Source organism: Ylistrum balloti, unplaced genomic scaffold, assembly GCF_031769215.1.
Source record: "Ylistrum balloti isolate Yb309-2 unplaced genomic scaffold, AGI_CSIRO_Ybal_v1 Utg370010, whole genome shotgun sequence".
NCBI classification, from domain to species: Eukaryota; Metazoa; Mollusca; class Bivalvia; order Pectinida; family Pectinidae; genus Ylistrum; species Ylistrum balloti.
The window spans coordinates 1,430,223-1,452,596 of NW_026782083.1; the positions used below are offsets into that span (position 1 = coordinate 1,430,223).

Genomic DNA, 22,374 nt, shown 5'->3' on the forward strand with positions numbered 1-22,374 from the left:
AGGGATGTTAACGTACGTAATGTTGTACAGTCTGAGGAGATAGAGGGATGCTAACGTACGTAATGGTGTACAGTCTGAGGGGGATATAGGGATGTTAACGTACGTAATGGTGTACAGTCTGAGGGGGATATAGGGATGTTAACGTACGTAATGTTACACAGTCTGAGGGGATATAGGGATGTTAACGTACGTAATGTTGTACAGTCTGAGGGATGTCAACGTACGTAATGTCGTACAGTCTGAGGGGATATAGGGATGTTAACGTACGTAATGTTGTACAGTCTGAGGAGATATAGGGATGTTAACGTACGTAATGTTGTACAGTCTGAGGGGGATATAGGGATGTTACCGTAGGTAATGTTGTACAGTCTGAGGGGGATATAGAGATGTTAACGTACGTAATATTATACAGTCAGATGGGGGTATAGAGATGTTAACGTACGTAATATTATACAGTCTGAGGGGATATAGGGATGTTAACGTACGTAATGTGGTACAGTCTGAGGAGATATAGGGATGTTAACGTACGTAATGTTGTACAGTCTGAGGGGATAAAGGGATGTTAACGTACGTAATGTTGTACAGTCTGAGGGGATATAGGGATGTTAACGTACGTAATGTCGTACAGTCTGATGGGGGTATAGAGATGTTAACGTACGTAATATTATACAGTCTGAGGGGATATAGGGATGTTAACGTACGTAATGTGGTACAGTCTGAGGAGATATAGGGATGTTAACGTACGTAATGTTGTACAGTCTGAGGGGATAAAGGGATGTTAACGTACGTAATGTTGTACAGTCTAAGGGGGATATAGGGATGTTAACGTACGTAATGTCGTACAGTCTGAGGGGATATAGGGATGTTAACGTACGTAATGTTGTACAGTCTGAGGAGATAGAGGGATGTTAACGTACGTAACATTGTACAGTCTGAGGGGGATATAGGGATGTTAACGTACGTAATGTCGTACAGTCTGAGGGGGATATAGGGATGTTAACGTACGTAATGTTGTACAGTCTGAGGAGATATAGGGATGTTGGCGTTCGTAATGTCGTACAGTCTGAGGGGATATAGGGATGTTAACGTACGTAATGTTGTACAGTCTGAGGGATGTTAACGTACGTAATGTCGTACAGTCTGAGGGGATATAGGGATGTTAACGTACGTAATGTTGTACAGTCTGAGGAGATATAGGGATGTTAACGTACGTAATGTCGTACAGTCTGAGGAGATATAGGGATGTTGGCGTTCGTAATGTCGTACAGTCTGAGGGGATATAGGGATGTTAACGTACGTAATGTTGTACAGTCTGAGGGATGTTAACGTACGTAATGTCGTACAGTCTGAGGGGATATAGGGATGTTAACGTACGTAATGTTGTACAGTCTGAGGAGATATAGGGATGTTAACGTACGTAATGTCGTACAGTCTGAGGGGATATAGGGATGTTAACGTACGTAATGTTGTACAGTCTGAGGGGGATATAGGGATGTTACCGTAGGTAATGTTGTACAGTCTGAGGGGGATATAGAGATGTTAACGTACGTAATATTATACAGTCAGATGGGGGTATAGAGATGTTAACGTACGTAATATTATACAGTCTGAGGGGATATAGGGATGTTAACGTACGTAATGTGGTACAGTCTGAGGAGATATAGGGATGTTAACGTACGTAATGTTGTACAGTCTGAGGGGATAAAGGGATGTTAACGTACGTAATGTTGTACAGTCTGAGGGGATATAGGGATGTTAACGTACGTAATGTCGTACAGTCTGATGGGGGTATAGAGATGTTAACGTACGTAATATTATACAGTCTGAGGGGATATAGGGATGTTAACGTACGTAATGTGGTACAGTCTGAGGAGATATAGGGATGTTAACGTACGTAATGTTGTACAGTCTGAGGAGATAGAGGGATGTTAACGTACGTAACATTGTACAGTCTGAGGGGGATATAGGGATGTTAACGTACGTAATGTCGTACAGTCTGAGGGGATAAAGGGATGTTAACGTACGTAATGTTGTACAGTCTGAGGGATGTTAACGTACGTAACATTGTACAGTCTGAGGGGGATATAGGGATGTTAACGTACGTAATGTCGTACAGTCTGAGGGGATAAAGGGATGTTAACGTACGTAATGTTGTACAGTCTAAGGGGGATATAGGGATGTTAACGTACGTAATGTCGTACAGTCTGAGGGGATATAGGGATGTTAACGTACGTAATGTTGTACAGTCTGAGGAGATAGAGGGATGTTAACGTACGTAACATTGTACAGTCTGAGGGGGATATAGGGATGTTAACGTACGTAATGTCGTACAGTCTGAGGGGGATATAGGGATGTTAACGTACGTAATGTTGTACAGTCTGAGGAGATATAGGGATGTTGGCGTTCGTAATGTCGTACAGTCTGAGGGAATATAGGGATGTTAACGTACGTAATGTCGTACAGTCTGAGGGGATATAGGGATGTTAACGTACGTAATGTTGTACAGTCTGAGGAGATATAGGGATGTTGGCGTTCGTAATGTCGTACAGTCTGAGGGAATATAGGGATGTTAACGTACGTAATGTCGTACAGTCTGAGGAGATATAGGGATGTTAACGTACGTAATGTTGTGCAGTCTGAGGGAATATAGGGATGTTAACGTACGTAATGTTGTGCAGTCTGAGGGAATATAGGGATGTTAACGTACGTAATGTCGTACAGTCTGAGGGGATATAGGGATGTTAACGTACGTTATGCCGTACAGTCTGAGGGGATATAGGGATGTTAACGTACGTAATGTCGTACAGTCTGAGGGGATGTATAGATGTTAATGTGCGTAAAGTCCAATAAATTTTCAAACACCTGTAAAGGGTCACCTTATCTTGGACAACTTCGAGTTTCAGAACTTCAGAGTCAACGTCATTGTCGACGCTCTTAAAGCTTATTTTTGCATGGATACTGAGCGATGATTACACTTACAATGGCTCATTAGATCTCAGTTGAGTTCGAGTTTCTGATTTGTAGAGTTATATAAATAACAGTAATTTCTCGGACGAGTTTTAGTTTCGGGGTTGTAGGCTCAAAGTCCGATTGTTACAATATTTAGGAAATCCTTTTCACTGCTTCAGGAATTTCCTTCCTTGAGAGATTTCGATCAAACATCACACATTTTACATCACCAGATGCTCTCATTCGAGTTTCCTTGTTTATGAGTCAAAATTAACGTCGTTACTATTTTTAAAAAAGCTCTTTTCAGCACTCACTTTTTAACAACTTGCACTGAAGAAAATTTTAGGAAAGAATATTTTAACTTAAACTGTTATAATTCCCTAAGGAAAATTTCAAGTAAGGGATTTTTGTATCATTAATCTAAAGTGTATTAATTTAATATGAAATATTTCAAGTAGGCTAAGGGAATTCTATAAAGTTTACCTATTTTACAAGAAAAGCGAAACAAGTTTTTTTTTCAATCTATATTTATCACTCTTGTTGACCCAGAAGAAAGTGCGCTAAATATCTTACTGAGGTAAGAATCAGGAGTTCCCGCAGGAAACCCACGAGGTCGGATTGTGACACTTTCACTTTTCACGTCCATTCGGGAATAGATATCGAACGCCACTCAATCACCTTCTAAAAAGTGAAGCTCCCAATGTCGTAATGAAAAAATAACAAAAAAAAAATCACAGTAATCAAGATAAAACGCTTTATATATGCTGAACACTATTGCTATTTTCTTATTGATCAAATCTCTTCTCGACTCTGACCTGCATGTGACCCACCCATAGAAGGCCACTGTTAAATCTATAGGAAGTTGTACGCTATAACATTTCAAACACATGATAAGTACTCGCATTGCAATCTTATTTTTGACGTCAGCATTCCTTTTTTAGTTGAACAAGACCACCCTGTTAATATATCTATGGTAAAAACAAGTTAGGAGATGGTTTTACATAAGCTTCAAGCTTGTTACCAATTCCTCTTGAATTATATACTAAAAGGATAAAAAAAACGCAGGGTGATCTTTAAACCAGAAATTAAGTATGATATCGGGCTTCATTTAAAACGAAATTTTGTATACTTACAGATAAATTAAAGCTTAAAAATTTCCAAAGTCTGTATTTTGCATCTGACAATTGGTTTAGAGGTACTAACGATTAAATTGAATGGACCTATAGGATTTTGAAATTGAAATTGAACTGAGTCATCAATATCTTGTGTGTCCGCCGTTTGCTGTGGTCACGGCCCTTATTCTTCTGGTCATAGAGTTCATGAGAGCGTTAATCCGTCTTATGGGGATGTTGTCCCACTCTTCAATCAGAGCTCTGGTCAACTGCTCTCGAGTAGCAGGGGGTGGCTGGCGCTTTCGAACTTGTCTATCAAACTGGTCCCAAAGATGCTCGATCGGGGACAAATCAGGGCTATATGGCGGACAATCTAGAGGTTGAATGTTGTTGTTGGCCAGAAAGACTTGGCAAATTCTTGCTAAATGGGGCCTAGCATTATCCTGCTGGAGGGTTTGATTATGCTGCTGTAAGAAAGGGATAACATGGGGTCGGAGGATCTCATCTCTATACTTAGCTGCTGTTAAATTGCTATCAATAACAACCAATTGTGATTTTAACCCGTGTGAGATTCCTCCCCACACTGAACCGCCCCCAAACCTATCCCTCTCTACAACGCAAGCGTCCGTAAAACGTTCGCCACGACGTCGGTAGACACGTTGACGGCCGTCAGATCGATAAAGACAGAATCGAGACTTGTCCGTGAAGAAAACTTGTCTCCACTGTCTCAGTGGAAACCGTCGTGGAGCATGTGCAGCGACCCAGGCCATACGACGCTGACGTCGAGCAGGGGTAAGGTGTGGACCTACGTAGGGGCAACGTGCTCTTACACCAACTTCTCGTAATCGATTCCTTACAGTTTTTTAACTTATAGGACGCCCATGATTTCCACGAACAGTAAGTGCACTCTCAATGGCAGTAAGGCGCCGATTACGCACATGAGAGACGACGATATAGCGATCCTGACGTCGTGACGTTACGCGCGGACGTCCTGACCTAGGTCGATCGGACAATCGCCCAGTTTCCCGAAGACGTCTTACAAGACGTTCTATGGTTGAAACATTAACACCAAAGTGCCTAGCAACCTGATTTTGCAGCTGTCCTTGCATCAGCATCTGAATGGCCTGACCCCTCTGAACTTCTGTGAGTCGTGCCATTCTTAAAACGAATCAAATTCTCAATTAATTTTAGGGAAGCAGTTGGTCTGCATAAAGACTAACGAAGAGTGACTTGACCAACGCTGCATGAGACCAGAACAACACGGTGCACGAGATTCTTGTTTTTTCCTTCCTCCATTTACCAGAGCTGCGCACTGTACCGTGACTAAATCTTCGATACATGACAAGGGGTAATATGACCTAATTACTCAATCCACAAAGTTTCATTTTATTTGGAGAACGCGTTTTCAAAATATCGGAATAAATAGTACCCTGCGGTTCTTTATCCTTTCAGTATATACATGTATATCTCAATGTTGAATCTTGAATGAAATATTGTTTAAACTAAAAATCTAGATGATACTTCTCATTGGTATTACACAATTCATGTCAAACACGGAAGAATGAACGTCCCTCACTGTACCGACACATGTCTCTAATAATGTAGATGTATTAGTTATATCCTGTGTCATATATAATGTTCTAAATTTGGAAAATACACTGGCAAAAGAAAAGACATGTTCGTCAGTTAAACAATACAGAGAAGCCTATCCACTGCTAGTGGTTTAACGGTTTTGAGATTCAAATGTTTTTTGTCAAGTTTTGATACGACAGAAGGAATTTAGACTGTGAAAAATAGAAGGAAACCACTTCAAACTATTCTTAAAATCATTAAGTAGGTGTAGGGGTAGGACAAAGAATTTGAGTACGAGTTATCTCTCTTTATACACTATACTTGTATAACTATCTCCAGTGTAAGTTTATTTGCGATGATATGAACTCTGTGTGTCATCAACATTATCCCTAAGACAATAGAATTAATATTTAAACATAATCAGATAACTTTCTCACAGAGTACTTGAATTATATTAGAAAAATGGCATATTCAACACTTTTGAACAAATCTTAGCGGAGTCGTCGTGGCCGAGTGGTTAAGGCGATAGACTAGAAATCTATTGGGGTCTCCCCGCGCAGGTTCGAATCCTGCCGACGACGCTATCTCTTTTTTGTTTTATTTTATTTTTAATTAACATTTTTTTTGCTAAATTAATTTTTTTTTTTTTCAAAAAGGCCAGGTTGTCGACATAATCAGTGTCTATACATGATTGTGTTTTATTGCTTGTTTCCCCCACAAAATCCTTGCATACGAAAATGATTGATATAGTTAGAAAAAAGAACGTCGTCGGCAGGATTCGAACCTGCGCGGGGAGACCCCAATAGATTTCTAGTCTATCGCCTTAACCACTCGGCCACGACGACTGCTGGGAAGTGCAGCGTAGTGCAATAAATTTCCACAAAAAAACATAACGACATATAACAACCTAAATTCATATGTCATGGTTTAAACTTGTACATAATGTACCAGTCAAATGCATTATATAACGACATATAGAAACCTAAAGTTATATGTCATGGTTTAAACTTGTACATAATGTACCAGTCAAATGCATTACATAACGACATATAGAAACCTAAAGTTATATGTCATGGTTTAAACTTGTACATAATGTACCAGTCAAATGCATTATATAACGACATATAGAAACCTAAAGTTATATGTCATGGTTTAAACTTGTACATAATGTACCAGTCAAATGCATAACATAACGACATAAAACAACAAGAAAATACCAACTAGTAAACAGAATCATAATCCAAACTCACATTAAATAAAACTAATGCAAAATATAAACAAGAGAAAGCTTTACACGAAAACTTTCTGGATACTCCAGGGTAACAATCACTTTCGCTATCAGCACGCTAAGAGAGCGAAAGTTATCGTAACCCTTTGATTATCGAGGATGACGAAAACTTATGAAAGAGTACAAGGAGAACAAGAGTTGGTGTTCCGGAAGGGTAAGTATATTCTGCTTCGTCAGTAACAGACGTCATATAAATCTTGGTCAGGCCATGTAAGTAATATCATGTTCTCAAACAAGAACAAGTTATATAACAACAGAACCAACAGGCAGACTAACCAAGCACCAAAAACGTTCAGCTCCATATGGCACATCACAACCGCAAAACTTCCCCATAGTTTCTATCAACCTGCATCTCCCGAAATCACGTGTGGTGATATTTCATTGCATATTATGGTTAAGTATCATACAGATGTAAAAAAATTAAATCAAATAATTGATTATTGAAATCATTGTCAATGGCGTAGACACTGCAAATTGACATATTTTTACAGGCAGAATATTGTTAAGAGCTTAGAATTGTGTAGTTAGCAGTGAATACGTTCATTAAACCAATACACTAACTGTACCTGTAAGTCAATATATAGATTCTAGTACCATTGACAATACAACATAAAAACTATAGCAAAACATGTCGATTACATGATGAAATATATATGACCTCCATGGTAACCTCCGTGGTAGGCTGGTCCCAGGCATTAGAGAATTAAAAGTACCGTAGTTAGGATAATGTAACATTAGTCTATGACTAGATGTAACCATATATAGAGCTATATACTCGCTTTAAGGCATCATACAGACCAAACTCTACATGTGATATTTTGAATTTTATAAGAATTCGAACTAGAACAATATCACACGACACAAGAGATAGGTATACTTTCTGTGATTTAGTGGAATGATGTTCAGTTATTGGTAAACCTTGATTATAATGTTCTATTGTTACCCAGCCGTGATATTAAGGTTTGTTTGTGACAACATAGATTATCAAACGTGCTTATGTACTAAAACTATGTTATAAGGAGCCGGAATATAACGGGTCGGGTCTATAATAAGGGAAAACTTTGGAAACTCTCTAAAATTATTTGTTGTTTCCTATCGTTTCTGAAAGCTCCTGGAAACACGAGCAGTTTCCAAGATAATCCGGAGAACGAATGGTCAAGACTGACGGTAACAGGATGCATCACTTAATTTTCTTATGTCTTTTCCATGTCTTAGTGCCTCATTTCCTTTTAACCATTTCCTTCCTTTTCTCCATTTGCTCTCTCTCCCTCTCTCTCTCTCTGTCTCTCTCTCTCTCTGTGTCTCTCTCTCTGTTCTTGGTTCTATTATCTTTCTTTCCTCAATATTCCTTTCTCCTAGGACGAGACGTACATCGTGCTCTCGTAACGTGTATTTAATAATTTACGGTAATTGTAACCGACACAATTACGGTACTACGATACCATGTCTACAATACAGCCTTCTGATCTGCTTACTACGTGTTGGTTTTTGCGCCAGATCTGATTAGGAGCCGGTCGACTGCAGTCGTACATTGGCAAGTGTCCTGTTCACCAGGAGATCAACACCAAGGGCCTTCAGATACTCAAAATGACCAGTTTGGCCGAAAAACAGAAAACAGTCGAGTAAGTACCTGCCTTTAATTTGTTAGAGTTCTGTGAATTACATTTGTTCTGTATTTTGATAAACATAAACGTGTCTGTCAGATCTATATTACTAGTGCACAGTTACAATACCACATGTGTAATTACGGTCTTAACAACCAAACTAGATACGTCTATGTTGTATGGATATAAATAGGGACATTTAAATTCATTCAACAATGGGAATTTCACCTGATATATGAACAACGGGCGATCGACATAACGATATTCTAAATGAAATAAATACCTCAGCTAAAAATCAAAGAAAGTATTAGTTTTGTTTTTAGGCGATTGGTATTTTCGTGGGGTGGGATAGGGTTGAAGGTATGGAAGGGGAAAGGGTAGGGGTTGGGGTTGGGGGTGGGGGAGCTAAGTCAACACCACCCTGATATCCGATATCCCTTCCCAATCTGCAGGTAACTTATCATTCATGTTGAGAGTGTTTGGCGAGAGTGTCATATTGAATAGGGGTATGTCGTTTGGGCATTTTAAATATGGAAGAGGGAAACATGAGATTGTAGGCAAGGGTGTCATCTGGAAGAGATATCGTGTCATATGAGTATCTTAAAATTGTTATTTGGGAGAGGGAATATGTCGTACGAGTGAGGGTGCCTTTGTGGGAGAGAGGGAGAGGACGCAATGTGGTAGAGGATGTGTGTTACAGAGGGGGATTACTAGGAGAACAAGGGTATAGCATGGACGTTCTACATGTCTTTTGACAACGGTTACATGAGCGAATCAAACAGGCACAGCTTGTAACGTAACAAGATACTTTCATTCATACAACCATTGAAGTATATTTTTAAAATCGCTTTAATTTCTTTCCATGCTGGTCGTCTTGTCGATTATGATATTGTGTTACAACTTGGTTACACTATTTATAAGTATTCCACCTCCGGTGTTCGGGTATCATCCTTTTGTTAATATTACGTAATCTATTAAAATCTGAGCAAATAAGAATTGTGGTTCGATCGATTTTATAACCGATACACAGTATACATTTAACCTGGCGCCAAGCACTACATATGAGGTTAGATTTATTCAAACAGACTTCACCTCACAATTACATTATTATTCCTGTACCTGCCTCCGTCGTACCGACACTTCAGTCATTTCAACCTTCTGTAAACCCCTCTGGGTAAACAGCTAAGGCAGCTACCTTAATGGATTATGTACACGGTGCAACTCTCTTAGTCCGGGCAAATTTACCCGTATACTTTTTGGTTGGAAAATACACAGTACCCTCCTTAGTCCGAACTTGGTACAAAATTTGTCATTCTTGGACCAGACTGTGGTGAGGTTACACAAAGACTCCTTCGTTGTAAAAAGAATGACAATGGACACACCTTATTCCGTTCTGGTTATAGTGCAGATTGAACCCTCCTTAGTCCGGTCTCTGTGGTTAGTGTAGTGTGCGCAGTGGACCCTCTTTAGTCCCGTCTCTGTGGTTAATGTAGTGTGCGCAGTGGACTCTCCTTAGTCCGGCCTCTGTGGTTAGTGTAGTGTGCGCAGTGAACTCTCCTTAGTCCGGCCTCTGTGGTTAGTGTAGTGTGCGCAGTGGACCCTCTTTAGTCCCGTCTCTGCGTTAGTGTAGTGTGCGCAGTGGCCTCTCCTTAGTCCGGTCTCTGTGGTTAGTGTAGTGTGCGCAGTGGACTCTCCTTAGTCCGGCCTCTGTGGTTAGTGTAGTGTGCGCAGTGGACTCTCCTTAGTCCGGCCTCTGTGGTTAGTGTAGTGTGCGCAGTGGACCCTCTTTAGTCCCGTCTCTGCGGTTAGTGTAGTGTGCGCAGTGGACTCTCCTTAGTCCGGTCTCTGTGGTTAATGTAGTGTGCGCAGTGGACTCTCCTTAGTCCGGCCTCTGTGGTTAGTGTAGTGTGCGCAGTGGACTCTCCTTAGTCCGGCCTCTGTGGTTAGTGTAGTGTGCGCAGTGGACCCTCTTTAGTCCCGTCTCTGCGGTTAGTGTAGTGTGCGCAGTGGACTCTCCTTAGTCCGGCCTCTGTGGTTAGTGTAGTGTGCGCAGTGGCCTCTCCTTAGTCCGGCCTCTGTGGTTAGTGTAGTGTGCGCAGTGGACTCTCCTTAGTCCGGCCTCTGTGGTTAGTGTAGTGTGCGCAGTGGCCTCTCCTTAGTCCGGCCTCTATGGTTAGTGTAGTGTGCGCAGTGGACTCTCCTTAGTCCGGCCTCTGTGGTTAGTGTAGTGTGCGCAGTGGCCTCTCCTTAGTCCGGCCTCTGTGGTTAATGTAGTGTGCGCAGTGAACCCTCCCTAGTCCGGTCTCTGTGGTTAGTGTAGTGTGTGCAGTGGACCCTCCTTAGTCCAAACTATCTGGTTACCGTTCGCAGTGGACCCGCCTTAGTATAGACTGGTTACCGTGCGCAGTGGACCCGCCTTAGTCTAGACTGGTTACCGTGCGCAGTGGAATCGCCTAAGTCTGGGCTATATGGTTACGGTGCGCAGTGGACCCACCTTAGTCCAAACTATCTGGTTACCGTGCGCAGTGAACCCTCCTTAGTCCAGACTATATGGTTACTGTGCTCGGTGGACCCACCTTAGTCCAAACTATATGGTTACCGTGCGCAGTGAACCCTCCTTAGTCCAGACTATCTGGTTACCGTGCGCAGTGGACCCGCCTTAGTATAGACTGGTTACCGTGCGCAGTGGACCCGCCTTAGTCTAGACTGGTTACCGTGCGCAGTGGACTCGCCTAAGTCTAGACTATATGGTTACCGTGCGCAGTGGACCCGCCTTAGTCGAGACTATCTGGTTACCGTGCGCAGTGAACCCTCCTTAGTCCAGACTATCTGGTTACCGTGCGCAGTGGACCCGCCTTAGTATAGACTGGTTACCGTGCGCAGTGGACCCGCCTTAGTCGAGACTATCTGGTTACCGTGCGCAGTGGACCCGCCTTAGTCCAGACTATCTGGTTACCGTGCGCGGTGAACCCTCGTTAGTCTAGACTATATGGTTACCGTGCGCAGTGGACCCGCCTTATAGTCCAGACTATCTGGTTACTGTGCGCAGTGTAGCCACCTTAGTCTAGACTATATGGTTACTGTGCGCAGTGGACTCTCTTTAACCAGACCCATTGGTCAGATTTGAAATTCTTTCGTTAGGATATATAGGTTTGTGTATAATAAGAACCATTTTAAGCCCAGGTGCTTTGGTTTCAGTGCACTTTGTTTTTCACAATGTAACATCTGTATTTGCAATTATGATGCTGTCGGGTTGCAAAGATCATGGGTGGATTTAGGAAGAAAAAAAGTTGCTTTTACTATAATATGACTTTAATATTTCTTCAATCGGTTCCAACAGCCATGGAAGAAGGTGTAAAGAAACAAATGTGGGGAGTTGAAATCGGTTCAATGGGACCGTGTCCTAAAAATATAATAATAACTAATTTTTTTTTGTTCTAAAAAGAAGTGGACACCTTGAATGGCAAGGTCATGTTTTAATTAGAGAACACGTGTAATGCACAGGTGTTGTAAGGGCTGGAATCCACGTACGTGTCTTAGTAGGTTACTGTGTCAGGGATATTGTGGGTCTTCCAAGTAGATAGACGTTATTATAACATAAAGTCCTCCGTCTAAAACAGCATGACAATTATTTACAATTAAAACTGTACAAAAACCATTCATTATTATTTGTTCTATTCTGATTGATAAAATGTTGTACACACGGATCCCTCCTAAAGGCCTCCCAGTGCCCTCCCGTGTACTGTGACCAATAGTGCAGATCGTCTGGTACAGACAAAACCAACCCATGTCAATTCAACATATAGGTGTCATATCGGACTAGCCGTTATTGTTGGTCCTCTTAGGGTCACTTGGTTTGAGGCCAGTGTTAAAAGTCCCACGGGTACGCATCACTAACACACTTATCTCAAGTCGAATATGACATAGAAATGTTGAGGCTGGGTCTTACTGTTGAAATAAAGACCTTGTGCACCCATGCTTTGGCAAATTGTGAAGAATAACATTAGGAAAAAAACATTTTATACACTGATATGTACACAATATAGATTCCTATCGGCAATATTCGGAAATGTTAGGTATATTTAAAGAGATTTAGTCACCCTGGATTATAAATAATGTTACATGTTGTTCTAGAACCACTTTGTAACTGATTATCTTTCGGTGAAAACAAATTCTGTTTTTATTTGTACGCTACCTTTTGATAAATCACACAGAGTAGTGTGTGTTGCTGCGGACAAATAGTCTCCAACTTACTTAATACATACGGTAATCCATTTCATTCATACTATTAATTGTATGTGGACTATAGATCGCTCCTTAAACTAACAGGTATTCTAAATCTGATTTGGTAGTTGGAACTCTGCACGTAACTGAAGGTGACAACACTTGACAATGGTAATTCTGTTTTACAGTTTTTGTCATTTGACTGTAGTACGTACATGAAACAATACTGATATATTATTTCCTTGTTCATATAGGGGGCAGCCTTCCCGTTACAGTTATGGCTTTCAACCACGTCGAAATTATCATCAAATAATGTATACATGTACATAAATCCTAATTAATTTACATGTAATTATATCAGGATTCTGTAACAAGGTCACTATATCTTTACCGCTGAATTGTAATTTGTGTGACTGCTCCTTACTAAAATAATATCTCATTATTAACGACGAAGTACATCAACTATTTACTTCACTGTAATATATGGGACCTGTTAAAAGTATTTTTTTATATAGATTTATTTTTTTTCTTTCTTTTTTATATTAGAGTACGATCTGTGACTATAGTCGATAGATCTGTGACTAAAGTCGATATATCTGTGACTATAGTCAAAAGATCTGTGACTATGGTAGACAGATCTTTGACTATGGTAGATAGATCTGTGAATATGGTAGACTGATCTGTGACTATAGTCGATAGATCTGTGACTATAGTAGATAGATCTGTGACTATAGTAGATAGATCTGTGACTATGGTCGATAGATCTGTGACTATAGTAGATAGATCTGTGACTATGGTCGATAGATCTGTGACTATAGTAGATAGATCTGTGACTATAGTCGATAGATCTGTGACTATAGTCGATAGATCTGTGACTGTAGTCGATATATCCGTGACTATAGTCAAAAGATCTGTGACTATGGTAGACAGATCTTTGACTATGGTAGACAGATCTTTGACTATGGTAGATAGATCTGTGACTATGGTAGACTGATCTGTGACTATAGTCGATAGATCTGTGACTATCGTCGATAGATCTGTGACTATGGTAGATAGATCTGTGACAGCGGTAGATAGATCTGTGACTATAGTCGATAGATCTGTGACTATAGTAGATAGATCTGTGACTATAGTCGATAGATCTGTGACTATAGTCGATATATCTGTGACTATGGTCGATAAATCTGTGACTATAATCGATATATCCGTGACTATAGTCAAAAGATCTGTGACTATGGTAGACAGATCTTTGACTATGGTAGATAGATCTGTGACAGCGGTAGATAGATCTGTGACTATGGTAGATAGATCTGTGACTATAGTCGATAGATCAGTGACTATGGACGATAGATCTGTGAATATAGTCGATAGATCTGTGACTATGGTGGTAGATATGTGACTATGGTAGATAGATCTGTGACTATAGTCGATAGATCTGTGACTATGGTAGATAGATATGTGACTATAGTCGATAGATCTGTGACTATAGTGGATAGATCTGTGACTATTGTCGATAGATATGTGACTATAGTCGATAGATCTGTGACTATGGTAGATAGATATGTGACTATGGTGGATAGATCCGTGACTATGGTCGATAGATCTGTTACTATGGTAGATAGATCTGTGACTATAGTCGATAGATCTGTGACTATAGTGGATAGAACTGTGACTATTGTCGATAGATCTGTGACTATGGTAGATAGATCTGTGACTAAAGTCGATATATCTGTGACTATAGTCAAAAGATCTGTGACTATGGTAGACAGATCTTTGACTATGGTAGATAGATCTGTGAATATGGTAGACTGATCTGTGACTATAGTCGATAGATCTGTGACTATAGTAGATAGATCTGTGACTATAGTAGATAGATCTGTGACTATGGTCGATAGATCTGTGACTATAGTAGATAGATCTGTGACTATGGTCGATAGATCTGTGACTATAGTAGATAGATCTGTGACTATAGTCGATAGATCTGTGACTATAGTCGATAGATCTGTGACTGTAGTCGATATATCCGTGACTATAGTCAAAAGATCTGTGACTATGGTAGACAGATCTTTGACTATGGTAGACAGATCTTTGACTATGGTAGATAGATCTGTGACTATGGTAGACTGATCTGTGACTATAGTCGATAGATCTGTGACTATCGTCGATAGATCTGTGACTATGGTAGATAGATCTGTGACAGCGGTAGATAGATCTGTGACTATAGTCGATAGATCTGTGACTATAGTCGATAGATCTGTGACTATAGTCGATATATCTGTGACTATGGTCGATAAATCTGTGACTATAATCGATATATCCGTGACTATAGTCAAAAGATCTGTGACTATGGTAGACAGATCTTTGACTATGGTAGATAGATCTGTGACAGCGGTAGATAGATCTGTGACTATGGTAGATAGATCTGTGACTATAGTCGATAGATCAGTGACTATGGACGATAGATCTGTGAATATAGTCGATAGATCTGTGACTATGGTGGTAGATATGTGACTATGGTAGATAGATCTGTGACTATAGTCGATAGATCTGTGACTATGGTAGATAGATATGTGACTATAGTCGATAGATCTGTGACTATAGTGGATAGATCTGTGACTATTGTCGATAGATATGTGACTATAGTCGATAGATCTGTGACTATGGTCGATAGATCTGTGACTATGGTCGATAGATCAATGACTATAGTGGATAGATCTGTGAATAAAGTCGATAGATCTGTGACTATGGTAGATAGATATGTGACTATGGTGGATAGATCCGTGACTATGGTCGATAGATCTGTTACTATGGTAGATAGATCTGTGACTATAGTCGATAGATCTGTGACTATAGTGGATAGAACTGTGACTATTGTCGATAGATCTGTGACTATGGTAGATAGATCTGCCACTATAGTCGATAGATCTATGGTCGACAATTTAAAGTTATCCGTGTGTACATCTTTACAGTAATAATCCACCGTATCACACTTGTTTTAATTCAATATTAACTCTCAAGTTAAAACTCCATAACGATTTTAATGTTTGCTTTTGCCAGACTGCTAATTCTAGAATACTTACTGAAGCAATCGTTCGTGATGTGTGTGTTTTTAGGAATGTGTTTTTATGGGCAATTGGTATGGGGTGCTATTTTAATTTTGTTCCCATACTTAAGGTTGATATCGCCATATTGAACAGGTGATATCACCATAATGAATAGGTGTCTATTAAGATATATTTATCGGAAATTAGAAATGACACTGAGAATTTTCATTGGAGCAAATTTGCAAAGGTATGCAAATCATTATTTATTATTTATTGAATTCCTATTACAAATTATGCTTTTGTCATTTTATATTTTCACATGACTAAGTTAGATCCTAATTATTTTGTAGTACTACTGTAACTACTGTGGGTATAAATAATGTTGTTGATTGGTGCTAATACAGGCTTAATAGATATGTTTTATGAAAAGATTTGTGATAATTACCTGGAAATCAAATGTTAAAATACGCGTAGCTAAAGTGTCTCGGCGTAAGCCTTTCTAGGCAGAACATTATAATGTATGTGATTGATTGATGTACTTTTATGTATTCAAAAATAAAATAAATCTTATCTGAAAGATATTAAAAAGTAAATCTCTACCACATTACTTCCTATTTATAAAAGGCACAAAAATCTGCTGTTCGCAGCATGTGTTTTGTTATTATTTTCAGATGTGTCGTTGTAATCTCTCCCCCCCCCCTCCTAAACCCAATAGGCCAGGGTCGTATGAGATGTTTCGTGTCCCTGTGGGTATATGTGATGATATGCAACACCAGGTCGTAATTAATTACATGCAGTTGTTAAATTAACCACGTGACACCGACACATGTATAATTTATAGTATAATTGTGACTGCCTGTTACGTACAATTCAATTCATTTGCAGTCTGCACATGAAGCGGGGTGTGCTTACTATATATTTAATGATAATTGAATACTGATTCTGTCCGACCAACGTAGTGATTGCAAATGATAGAGAAAATCCATTCGATTATTGATAGGGAAGTTGAGAGTCAGGTGCGAATTATAGAGCTGTACGGGGGTTTGGGGATTTTTTTTATGCATTTTACAGGCGTGCATTAGTATACAGTACACAACCCTCTGAACCACCGAGACTACAGGAGACTGTAACAATGTTTCCGGGCGGTGGGGGCTTGTTTACTATACTATAACTACCAGTTAAATTATACAAGCCCTGATCCACCAGAAACATATTAACAGGCCATGTGACTAGGGCCTGAGAATTCGTTACAGACTATCGTCTGTATATAACCTTTTATTATGTTATGTATTGGCATTCTACATATTATTCAACGTCCGAATGGATTACATCAACTTTAGGTAAAAATGACAGTCATGGGAATATGTGAAAATATGTTTCAGTAACATCATAGATGTCATTCAAACATCTGAAGTGTCTGATTATTTTCATCCAGACTATAAGAAATAGCCACTTATTGTAATTTAAATTGAGTATTTGTAATTTGAACTGAGAATTTTCGGTTCCATCAACTAAGATTTGATGCCGTCTGACTTTATAAATGCTTGTTTTTGACATTCTTTTGATACTTACAGGGACCTACGTCCACCCACCCAGGACTACAGTCACCAAGACAGTCTATTCGGGGTAAGTGTTTGGAGACTTATTTAATCATATCATTAAAACACAATACCCAAACCTACGCCTGTTTAGGAAAACAACACTGGTCGCAACTTTTATTGACATTAAATCTTTATATGTACACACAGTCACAATGAAATGTGAAACTGGAATGTCCACTGTGTAGAATGATATTAATTCTGTATTCCGTGTACAAACATCATATACCGCCTATATAATGTCTCTAAGTCGTATGTTAATCTATCTGGGTAATAGGATAACTTTATATTACATAAACGACTCGATTTAAACTCATGGAAAGGCTTAGGAAAAAAACAAAATAATTGATCGATCAATTCTTTATCATGCTCTAGAGCTTTGCAGCTCATCATTATTAAATAATGATATCTACTTTACTACTGCTACTACACGTGCCCGGTTTACAACGGGAAAGACAAGAAATCCTTAGCCCAGAATACGATAACAAATGCTTACGAAACATTTGGCTATGGGCGGCTCCAAAATAATGACATAGTTAACTAATGATTTTTTTCCACCAATGGTCTCTTTGAAAATATGGACAGTGTGAAAAGAAGACAATTCCCGAACGGATGAAAGTTTATAGTCGATGACAGTGATTTATTGTAAACTACGAAAAAAAAAGCGCGCTGAGATAGCTCATTTCGTTCGTGGTCAATATTTATACATTTAGCCGATATGTATTTGTTAATAAACTACGTTAATTTTTACTGCCTTATCAATAAGTATATACCGGTTTTCCGTTTTATCACCCCGCCCCCTGTAATATAAAATCTGCGAGCTTAGGCCTCCTTTGATTCCACTAATCACGGCAAAGGTGGTGGGCAATCTGGAGTATTGATAAGGTAGACTCGGCTACTTTCCAGCAACATGTGTAGGGCTTAGTGGCTTATCCTCGGTTTAATTCATGTTGTACTTAATAAATGAGATTTGATAGCATTCCGTTTACAGAAATAAACTTGATCTGACTATTGCGAATAACCGATACGTGTCAGTTCAAACGTTCAAATGTTTTCTTGTTTTGGTATAAGGAAATAGTTCAGATTCAGGAATGTAAATATGGAGGTTTTAATAATGAGATACTTTGGATTCAGATGAAAATAAGAATTCATAACTAAACAGTTTGGTTCGAGAAAAGATTATGAAAATATGAAATAGTTTAGATATGTGGCGATGATGTAGAAATAATCTAGCTTTAGTAATAAATGGTTTTGTCGTGCATTGTACTTCTTAGACAGATTAGTTTTGCTCCTTAATCATGAAGGAGTACATACAAACACGTAGCTTTAACCTAGAACAGCAATCAGTAAAGAGAAAGAAGAGGAAATTAACATTTAGAAAGTGAAATCACATCTCGTTGATTGAATAACATTGTAGTCAACAGCTAAAACACCACGATTAGAAAGAAAAAAAATTAAAACTGAACTATGTTATCCATCTCGGAGAACTTTTAAGGTATAAATGAAACAAGCAGTAACTTTGAATTTTATTTTGCTTCAGAATGCCTTTTCTTCGAGGTCCAATTTCATCGTGCACCCCGAATGGCTGTCCGAGAATGTTGACCCTCCACTGTCACGACCGATGAATCGTCCTCCTTGGCCCTGGGAGCAGCCCAAGTACCGCCAGAACATCAAACTCTCCCAACTTAACGGCAATAACAACACAGACGAGAAAACCAATAAAAACGGAACAGGAAATGGTCAGACCAACGAAACTGAGAACACTGGTGGATACGAAGTTCAGGAAAATGGGTACGCACCTGTACCCAAATATCCTCCTAGTCTGTATTGTTTTGGACAGAACTCGGCGTATATGGACGCAAACGGAAGCCCAGCTTTATAGAATTGTAGCAAAAATTAATATGAGCATGGTCACATCACGCAAGCAAGAACTAACAAAAATACACATGTAGTCATATTACCAACATATAGGTAAATTGTTAAGCGTTGGTAAACATTCGTAAGGCTTTACATGACGCTTATTGCAAGGCAAGTTAGATTCCAAAAGTCTTTAGGATACACTTGAAATTATGAGTTATGTATCATGATGAAGCAACAGTACTGTATGATGCTGATATCGGTGTTAGGTAATTATACATGTGTTTAGAGAATCCTAAGACAAAGCGTTGCTCATGCATCCTCATATCAAAATCTTTAAAAACTATTGTATTTTTCATTAACAAGTAAAACATTTAGAAATTATTGCTTGCTAAAACAAGTTTCAATCATGACTTACAAAAGATATGACAACGTCACTGCGATAAGTACAAGACGATATACCAACGTTTCTGGGATTAGTACAGTATTTGGCTACATGCATACTCGTTTGAACTATTATGTATTTCAATCTGTGTACGGCTTTCTGTGCTTCTCGGTGTTAAGTTCATTCATTCTCTGGACTAAGTAAAAAAATGTATATGTACTGTATATCAGATACTAGTCCAACATCTCACTACGAAACAAAGTCTTTTTAAACAAGTATTTACTTCCGGTTATCAGTGTGTTGTTACCTCGGTTGTCGATCTATCGGGTTCACTCGATCAGGCGTGTGGAGTCACGTTCTGATATCGATCATTGGTAATGATGTCTGATAATCCCTGTGAAATAATTTTACCTGTGTTTTTATCTACCTGTATCAATTTATGTTCGTCTTTTGTTATGTCTATATTGTTTCTATATACCTCAATGATAAAGTCGTTAATCATGTTTCGAAACACTTCACTATCAATAATATCGATACCAATTAAATGATAACACTGAATATTACATAAACTATCTAAGTATTTTTGATTGTACAAGTAACTAGTGTTTATATATCAATGTCAGTTTTCATTTAAATTTGATGTTATTTACTTACCAGAACATAAGTTCTGAGGAAGTTCTCAGTAAAGCTGTTTGTGATATAAGTGAACGAATGTTGAAAAATGAATAGATGATAACTTGACGAGTATATTAGGCAAGTTTTTTTTATCAATATAACATACTTTTTTTAAAAGAATTGTGTGTGCTGAAATCATAGCAACATTCATATCATTGAATAGAAGCTGATCGAAAGTGTAAATGTATATCACAAGTTCGTTTTATACACAGCGATACGGCACCGTTTGCTTGACAGAAGAAACAGGCGTTTTAAAAAATCAATATTCTACGTTTTGCAGTCCCACTTTCAAATATATTAACCATATGTTATTCATACATTATCCAAGTTTATGTACAGAAGTTAAAACAAAGGACTTGGTCAATATTATAACACAAGTGTTATCATTCCTATTAGTGGTTCAAACGCTGTAACGAGATATATTTGCACAACCATTTGCTGAATGTAATTTAGTAAACTCAATTAACTATCAATAAAATGTTAATATCACTTACGGGTGAATATATATCAAAAATATTAATTGAAACATTTTGCAAACTAAGATTTAAACAGTTTCTCCCTAAACAATGTTGCTTATCTGTAAAATGTCAATTCACTTTTTCCCTGATGTGTATCAGTTATGGTTAGAGAAGTACATTACTATCTTTAGATCTATATAATTAAAGCTGTTACTTCATGTTAATTTTAGACTGTCCCAGATGACAAGGTTTAACATAAAAACAATCAAAGGAAATATGTTTTAAATTGATTCAAACACAGTCGGTCGCAGCAAATAAAAAGAACCATTTCAATACTTCCAATTTATTTGATGTTGAATTAATTAATCTACAACAAAATTTAAAAAAAAAAAATCATGGATCTATGTGATAACAATATGGTATATTTTGTAAATACCTGTAATTCACAATTGTTTAAAGTTTGTCGTCCATAACGTAAATGGACAGTTCTAAGTAAATGTACAATACAGTATTTAGTCCAATAGCCATTCTACAAATGTTTTGATTTGATGTTGTTATTGCTGTTTTGCTTTACTCGTTGTTAGCTAATATATAGACTAGTGCATTAAAACCGCGACACAGTATTTTTGTTGTCAGAATTGCTCATTTTAAACAGTATTAAATAGATACTGCCATATGTTAAGAGAGTATTGTTTGATGGAATTGTTATGTTGTACTTTGTAAATATTTAACTATTTATTCGAAAACAACTTAGGAATAAAGTAAATTATATTTTTGATGGTTGTTTTTTTCCTTTTTGAATCATATGATGTAGCATTGCAACAACATCATCATCATCGTCATCATCAGGATAAGGATGTGAACAAATAAATATTGTAAAGTCAGTTTACTCAAACCCTCTTACCAGGGGGCATATGTTTCCAATTAACAAAGAATTTTTGAAAATTGATTTACTTTATATTGAAATTATTAGCTTGACAATAGAGGAAAGTGCTCAAGTGAATGCATCACTTCTTCCCTCAGCACACTGATGAGAGAGTTTGGACATCTCTTTAGCAGATTTAGGAATTCTCTTCATTCGGTCTGATCCTCAAGACAGGTGAAAGTAACTTCCTCTCTATACATGCCATCTCTCTGAAAATAGCTTTCCTGTCTAAAGGTAAATGACTAGACTTTTCATCCTTATGCAGTCTACCATTTATGAAACTCTCTCTCTCTTAGCGTGCTACTTGGTACGCTCTTTCAGAATAAGTCCATGAACATCTTCCCCATCTACTCCGTTCCTTCCAAATAACATTCAACTCCTGAAGGAATGACAAGACAAAGCAATAGTCCATTATCTATGGAACCCAATCCATGATAGCACTTACACTAATCCCTAATCCCCAATCTGATTGAAAGTAAACCAGAACCTAGTATAATACCAAGTATCACACAGCTGAACACTTCAAGTCACACAACCATCAACAGTCTCACACAACTGCAAACATCTGTAAACACTTGTCAACAAAATTTCAGGACTCTTAATTTGGCATCATCATGTACAGGACACTTTGTCAAAAGTGTACTTGTCCAATTCAGACTTACATCTACCACGCCGAATAAGGT

General features: G+C 38.4%; 1 protein-coding gene and 2 non-coding genes across 3 annotated transcripts; 2 read left to right on the plus strand and 1 right to left on the minus strand.

Annotated features, from left to right (window-relative positions):
* Positions 1 to 6,132: 6,132 nt before the first annotated feature.
* Trnas-aga (transfer RNA serine (anticodon AGA)) lies at positions 6,133 to 6,214 on the plus strand. The gene has a single exon. It is a non-coding gene; the product is annotated as a tRNA-Ser (tRNA).
* A 182-nt stretch (positions 6,215 to 6,396) lies between these two features.
* On the minus strand, positions 6,397 to 6,478 carry Trnas-aga (transfer RNA serine (anticodon AGA)). Its single transcript has one exon. It is a non-coding gene; the product is annotated as a tRNA-Ser (tRNA).
* Positions 6,479 to 8,444: 1,966 nt separating this feature from the next.
* On the plus strand, positions 8,445 to 21,542 carry LOC132548374 (uncharacterized). The gene is made up of 3 exons (XM_060212235.1): positions 8,445 to 8,543; positions 17,368 to 17,419; positions 18,932 to 21,542. Exons 1-3 carry the CDS (start codon positions 8,509 to 8,511, stop codon positions 19,271 to 19,273), a joined length of 429 nt encoding a protein of 142 aa, XP_060068218.1. The 5' UTR covers positions 8,445 to 8,508; the 3' UTR covers positions 19,274 to 21,542.
* The last annotated feature ends 832 nt before the right edge of the window (positions 21,543 to 22,374 follow it).

Bases quoted from the DNA above. Each gene is read 5' to 3' on its own strand.
- LOC132548374 (XM_060212235.1), top strand. From the start codon at position 8,509: ATGACCAGTTTGGCCGAAAAACAGAAAACAGTCGA. The intron at 8,544-17,367 runs GTAAGTACCTGC...TGATACTTACAG, and splicing joins GAAAAACAGAAAACAGTCGA to GGACCTACGTCCACCCACCC. The intron at 17,420-18,931 runs GTAAGTGTTTGG...ATTTTGCTTCAG, and splicing joins ACCAAGACAGTCTATTCGGG to AATGCCTTTTCTTCGAGGTC.